The following is a 7,714-nucleotide window of genomic DNA, read 5'->3' as shown; positions in this document are numbered from 1 at the left end:
TGTACTTATATATCAACACTGAAATAAATGCATCTAATGCAAAATAGGATTAGAAATGTTTGAATTAGAGTAATGTAAAGATTATCTTAACTAATTATTTCAAGCATGTTAAAATAGATATAGGTTGCTTTGATTTTATTTTCAAGAACCAAAATTCTAATTAAAATAGTGCAATATTCTAATATTTAAACCAAAATATTCTAAATATAATATTCAAATGTAATATCCAAGATTAATAAAGATCTAATATAGACTTGATCCCTCTCAGCGTTTGAGAGAGGAGTGAAGTGTTACAATATTGATGCACTAAAATGTAATACTCTAACTAAAATAATTTAATATTCTAACTAAAATAGTCTAATATTCTAATATTTTAAATGTAATATTCTAACTAGATATTCTAAATATAAAATTTTAATATTTAAACTAAAATATTTAAATGGTAATATAACTAAAATAGTGTAATATTCTAGTCTTTAAATCAAAATAACGTAATATTCTAATATACATGTAATTTTTAATAGAAATATTGTTTCAAGTATCTCATGGTTGCTTTGGACATATGTGGCGTTGTGTAAATCACATAAATGGTGGCATATAGGCCAGCAATATTAAATGTATTTTGCTTATGGATTTGTTTTGACCTCGCAAATTTACACCTCACAGAATAAAGACTGACTTACTCGAGTGTATAAAATGTTTACTTATATATTTATAAACCTTATCTACATATCAAACCTATATATTTTAATACATATCCAAATATTTAAATATTCTAAATATAGGTTTTTAAGTTTTTTTGATAAAGTCTTTACATATATACACATCTTAAGTTTATTGCGAACCGATTTAACTACGATTTTGATGGTTATCAATTGATAACAACTAAGTTCAATATTGTTTGTTTATGTTGGCAATTTTGTTCAAATATCAAATATAGACAATCTATTGAAACATCCTTAGCCTGGCCATGAGAATGTTGATCAAACTCGGCCCATCTCTTCAATACGGTTTGGATACGTTGGGTAGCCCATAGTATTCAAATTTAGACCATTCGGCCCATCTCCACAACTCGAGGATTAGAATATTGGTTAAATTCGGCCCATCATCCCATCTAAGTATGGTCGGAGTACGCTTTGGTGACAAGTTTAAGCAACTAGCATAATATGTAGACCAGTAGGAAGAGCAATCAGAATCAAAATCCAGTGAAATGGAGATCGGACAAATTTGTGGCAATTTTATAGGGAGTGATTAAAATTCTTATTTTCACTATTGTATTTCCGTAACTTAAGAAATAATGAAATAGTATCAACACTTAAATTTGTTTATTAAAAAAATTTCAAACCAAAAAAAATAAAAAATCAAATCTACAAATCGGAAATCAAACGCACAACACAAAATTAATTTCGCACTTCGCACTTGTGGCAGAAATCCTTTCTCACAAATAGAATTCCACTTTACATCTCGGATGAAATCAATTATGATTTTCTTTATGTGCTAAATTTATATTGTGTTTATACATAATAATTAGATGGATTTATAATTAGGATTGACAAATTATTGTGTTTATACATAATAATTAGATCGATTTATAATTAGGACTGGCATTAGATTAATTAATTTGGGCTGGCATTAGATTAAATTTTTATTAAATGTTAAATGTGTTAAATGTTAAACATTTATGGTTGAGATGTACCCCCATACTGAGTTGTAGAGCGCTTCTCGGCACAATAATGATTCCTTGTGTGTAGGAAAACACATTTCCTACTAATGCAATACAATACTATTAAAATTCTCACATATCCAAGTCTGTCTCCTTGAGTTTTTAATCTCATCCCCCTTAGCAGGAAATCCCCGTTTCCTAGTTTCCCTCATATCACCATATTGTTTTCTTGAATCCTCATATCTCACACATTAATTTTGACGCAGAAGGATAGAGGAGGAGAACTTTAGTGGCCAGGAAGGAGGGATTCAAAGAATGGTTCGTGTAATTCCAATGGCAAGGATTAGGTGATTGGTTATATTGTATTATTGCTCTAATATTAATAAATAAACTCATGTTCTTATTCCTATTTCAGTGTTTTATGTTAAATGTTCTCAATTTGTATTTGAAATTAGATCATACTGACTTTTTATATGCATTTATGCTTTGATCTCTCTACTGGTTATTGTATTCTTGCTTTTTGGTTGCAAGTCTAAAGATAAGGAGTTAGAGAAGAAGATATAACTTCTAGATCTACTCCAACTGTTGAACTACCAAATAGATATTCCATCCTTTAGATCATATATTGTCTTTAATACTTGTATTATTGGGCTGCTATGTTGAGTTTCTATTATTCACTCTCTTAAGGTTTTCAACCCCAGACTTAGGGGAATCTTTACTGCAGGATAACAATATCAAGAAATCAAGAAATAACCTCGTAGGCATCGTTAATTATGGTTTGAGGCTATCAAAGTTTTGTGAGACTTTCTAAATTTTTGACAATTTTTTTCAATAAAACCATCATATATCATATCAATAAAGTTTAACACCATCATATATCATATCAATAAAGTTTAACATTCTCAAGATTCAAGGTGATCCCAAGAATATTCAATGTTTGAGTTCTAGATAGATGTAGGTTGTAACTTTTGAGAATCACTCTCTTAAACATCAGACCAAATCAAGAAATCTTGTAGGAATTTTTACAACAATGACTATGCAATTTTTTTCATCCAATGTAGAATATGTTAAAATGTATCATATTTTTACAAATGGGGCACTTTATTTAGTGGAGTGAAACAATGACCCTCGTTAAGACAATGTGCTAGAGGAGAGAGCTGAAGTTGTAAATAGACCAGATTGTTTATATTGAAGAGAACACAAAACTGTGAGAGCATGCATCACTACCATAACACAACAACATTAGCACGAAAAAGGGATGATTACAAATAAATGATTGACGTGCATTTATCTCTATTCATTAGTAAAGATCAAACACAATTGAATAGGATAACCTTTGTTGCAAGGTTCCTCACTAATAGTTTATGTTGGCTTCATTATAATAAACCTAATATCTTAAAGTTAAAAATGACATATCTTTGGAGCACGTGCTATTTAGTAATTTAAGATTTTACTAGAGGGTTATTATTTTTGGTTTATGATGGTGTTGAGTTCAATTATTCTCATCTGCCAAATATTAGACAAGTATATCTCAACACTGTTGCTTTATTCATCCATTTTGGTTTAACCATTCCTCATGTTTTCTTAAAAATTAGTTTTTAAAATGCCAAGATAATTATAAATGAAATAGTTAAAATGATGAAACCTTAAGTTGTTGGATATACTTACTGAGCATGAATTTGTGGAAATCTAAATGATTAAAACATTATAGATTGTAAATATTTAATAGAAACAAATAATTCTAAAAAATGACAATGTAAATTTTACAGGTTCCAGAGTTATTTTCAAATTGATTTGTTAAAAAATTAAGGTTATGCTTGTTTAATAAGTTGGAAATCTTAAGGATGATTGACACTTTTAAATGATTAAAACATTATAAATTGTAAATATTATAATATGAAGAAATAATTCTAAAAAATGACATTGTAAATTTTAATGGTTTCAGAGTTATTTTCAAATTGATTTGTTAAAAAAAATTAAGGTAATGCTTGTTTGTAAGTTTGCATAATATAATTGAGAAATAGTATAACATATTTTATATTTTTAACCTACTAATATAATAATTCTTTCTCATATATTTTCGTACATTTTATAATGTATAAATTTTGAAATTTAATCTTTACATGTATTTATCTATCCAAAAACAATATCATTTTATGTTAAATTCATGTGTTTACTTTAGGTGTAGATTTAGCCTTGCTAGAACTTTAGCCCGGGTCCACTCCTTTTTAGTTTTGTTTGAGATTTCAAACTCCTTATATTTCCGGTAGTGGATTTGGATGTATCCATTGTGATTCTCAAAAGTCCAAATTTGTTATGGGCTACTTAATTAGGAGTCTACCAAGCTAAACCTTCTTTAATCTTTGTCAAACCGAGATGGGCCACACATATAAAGAGAGCAGCTCGCCAAGATTGAATTATACATGTGAGGGATTTGAACGGTGACATGGAGTATGAAACGGTGACAAGTCATTGATTAAACTATGTGCCTACATGTTTACGACAGTGGGCTTCTGGAATTTCACGCTTCTCGATGCATTGCACCACGTGACCAAATGCCAGAAGTTGCTTAGAAGTTCCGACGCTAAGGAAATATTGAATAATTGACTCGTTCACCTGCAAACTATTGCCATTCAAATACATGGAGTCCTCGTTCTGCAAATATATTCATCGATCTGTGATGAACAACAGGCCGCCATAGACAACACACGGAGAATTTGCCCGGAGAGATTAAGAAATGGCCTCCACCCAAATGGGAAATGCATATGGCCTTGTTTTATTGCTTGGATTGTTGCTTTTTCTGCAAAGCAATTGTCTGTCAGAAGAAGGCCAAATACTATTGCAGGTCAAGGAGAGCTGGAATACTAATGGGGAACTTAGCGATTGGAGAAGTAATTCAAATGGTGATGATCACTGTAACTGGACTGGAGTCACCTGTGATGATGGAAACACCAAGTCTGTTGTGGGTCTGGACCTTGAAAACTTGAATATCAGTGGAACAATTCCTTCCAGTATCTGTAAATTGAGTAATCTGAGGTTATTGTACTTGGGCTATAATTACTTTAGTGGTGATTTTCCGTCTGGCCTACTCAATTGTACCCGTCTGCGAAGCTTGGATTTGTCTTGGAACTTGTTCGTTGGGTCCTTGCCGGATGAGATATATAAACTGGAGGAGCTGGTACTGTTGGATCTCTCGTCCAACAATTTCTCCGGTGACATTCCTTCTGGATTCGGACGGCTTCCTAACATCGAGGTATTGTTCTTGCACTATAATCTGTTGAATGGTACTGTTCCTCCCTTCCTTGGAGATCTCTATTCGTTAAAAAACTTAACTCTGGCCTACAACCCTCTGTCTCAAGGAGTAATCCCACCTGAACTTGGGAACTTGTCAAGGCTGCAGCAGTTGTGGATGACAGATTGTAATTTAGTAGGAGAAATTCCAGAGTCAATAGGAAATATAACAGATATGGTGCATTTGGACCTCTCAGAGAATCATTTGACGGGCAGGATCCCCAGAAAATTGATGGCCCTTTCAAACATGACAGATATGATTCTATATTATAACAATTTATCTGGACCAATTCCAGACAATATCAACAATCTTAAGAGTCTTGTGAATTTGGATCTGTCAATCAATGAGCTCAATGGAAGCATCCCCAATGGGATTGGAGATTTGAGAAACCTAGAGACACTTCAATTATACAACAACCATCTCTCTGGGTCTATACCCTCTGGGCTTGATAAGCTTACTAATTTAGTCCATCTCAAGCTTTTTACCAACAAGCTCACAGGACTAGTGCCCCCGGGAATTGGGATGGGTTCTAAACTTGTTGAGTTTGATGTATCAACAAATGAGCTATCAGGTCCTCTTCCGCAGAATGTCTGTGCAGGTGGAGTACTGGTAGCTTTTATTGTATATGATAATAAGTTTAATGGCAGACTGCCTGGGTCTCTAGGAAATTGTCCTAACCTAACCGCTGTCCGAGTAGAGAATAACCAACTAAGCGGTGAGGTTCATCTGGGACTATGGAGTTCTCCACTCCTTGGACAATTATCCTTGACAAACAACGCCTTCCAGGGCCAAATTCCTGCCCAAATCACAAAAGCAGCCAATCTGTGGGCTTTGGAGATATCATACAATCAATTCAGTGGAAGTATTCCCTCTAGCATTTCACAGTTGTGGAATCTCAGCAGCTTTTTAGCCAGTCACAACAGTTTATCAGGTACTATTCCAGGGGAACTTACTAAATTATCGTCACTGCAGCGTCTTTCACTTGACCACAATATGTCAAATGGGGTACTCCCTACGACAATAATATCATGGAAAGAGCTTTCTCAGCTTAACCTTGCAAACAACAGCCTCACAGGTTCAATTCCCGCATCTCTTGGGTCGCTGCCAGTTCTTAACAGCCTTGACCTCTCAAACAATTTGCTTTCAGGGGAAATACCCCTTGAATTAGACAATCTCAAGTTGAGTTTTCTTAATGTGTCTGGCAACCTCTTGTCTGGCTCTGTCCCTGTTGGTTACAATAATCTGGCATATGATGAAAGTTTTCTTCGCAATCCTGGCCTGTGTGGAGGTGGGCCATTAAAGCTTCCTTCATGCTTCCAACAGAAAAAGGGATCTGAGAATCATCAATACAGGGTATTGATTGCGGTTATTGCTGTGGTGGTCATAGTCTGCTTGATTCTTATAGGTATCCTGTATAAGACATACAAGAATTTTTCTCAAGCTAAATCAAAGACACTCTCTTGGAAACTCACACCCTTTCACAGGCTGGAATTCGACGAATCAGACATTTTGAAGAGATTGACAGAAAATAATGTTATCGGAAGTGGAGGTGCAGGCAAAGTGTACAAGGTGACACTGGGAGATGGCACTATTGTTGCTGTGAAACAGATCTGGAACAACAGGAAACTGCAGTTGGGCCAAGACAAGGAATTTCAAGCAGAGGTGGACACTTTAGGGAAGATTAGGCATGCCAACATTGTCAAGCTGCTTTGTTGCATCTGTAGTTCAGATTCTAATCTGTTAGTGTATGAATACATGCCAAATGGTTGCTTGTATGAACGGCTTCATAATTCTGAAGGGGAAACCCTGGATTGGCCTACTCGTTATAACATTGCTATTGGTGCTGCTCAGGGTCTGTCCTACTTGCATCATGATTGTTCCCCTCTAATAGTACATAGGGACGTTAAATCATATAATATATTGCTGGATTCTGAATGGGATTTTGGTTTGGCTAAAACGGTGGAGAAGCTGAGTCAGGAGAATGTCATGTCAGTAGTTGCAGGCTCATATGGCTATATTGCCCCAGGTAAGACTTTCCAGTTAAACGGATAATGCTATGACATATATGTTTGTATTAACCAAATGTGTCAATAGAAAAAACACAATTCTAGCCAACTGATTCAACTGATTGATATGTGTGCAGAGTATGCTTACACCCTCAAAGTGAATGAGAAGAGTGACATATACAGCTTTGGTGTGGTCCTGCTGGAGCTTGTGACTGGAAAGAAACTCAATGATGTCGAATTTGGAGATGACTTGGGTATTGTTAGATGGGTTCGGAATCAGATTAACATTGACATTAACAGAGTCCTGGATTCACGCATAGCAGACTCACATAGAGAAGAAATGATGCTGATGTTAAGGGTGGCTCTGCTATGCACTAGCACTCTGCCCATAAATAGGCCTTTCATGAGGGAAGTTGTGGAAATGATGCTTCTCTGCAGCCCAGATGAAGAAACTAGGAAGGCGGTAGCTGCCACTTTGTCTCCCCATCTCAAGAGGAATCCCAGTGCTTTTACATCCAACTCTACATATGCTTTCTCTTCTGCACACAATAGCATATATCCTTTCCAGGGCAATGATTTGGCTTTAGACATGTGACCATTATCTTTATTATATCACCAATATCGGAAGCATTGTTCAGCGATGCTCTTTCCCTTGCTGGACTGCAGGAGCATTTGATTAATATAGCTGTACGAGATATAACTGGTTCTATTGGTTTGTTCCAAACAGGAAACGCGTCTACCCCAATGGAAGCA

The 7,714-nt window shown here is 35.0% G+C and overlaps 1 protein-coding gene across 1 annotated transcript; it reads left to right on the top strand.

Annotated features, from left to right (window-relative positions):
* Positions 1 to 4,193: 4,193 nt before the first annotated feature.
* Positions 4,194 to 7,714, top strand: LOC149259330 (uncharacterized). The gene is made up of 2 exons (XM_089418121.1): positions 4,194 to 6,981; positions 7,099 to 7,714. Exons 1-2 carry the CDS (start codon positions 4,401 to 4,403, stop codon positions 7,554 to 7,556), a joined length of 3,039 nt encoding a protein of 1,012 aa, XP_089274247.1. The 5' UTR covers positions 4,194 to 4,400; the 3' UTR covers positions 7,557 to 7,714.

This window comes from Pinus tabuliformis, chromosome 6 (genome assembly GCF_031772625.1).
Source record: "Pinus tabuliformis cultivar Carrire ecotype Pingquan chromosome 6, CPIR1, whole genome shotgun sequence".
Lineage (NCBI taxonomy): Eukaryota > Viridiplantae > Streptophyta > Pinopsida > Pinales > Pinaceae > Pinus > Pinus tabuliformis.
Note: the sequence above shows the minus strand (reverse complement) of the source record. Positions and strands in the feature narration are given on the sequence as shown.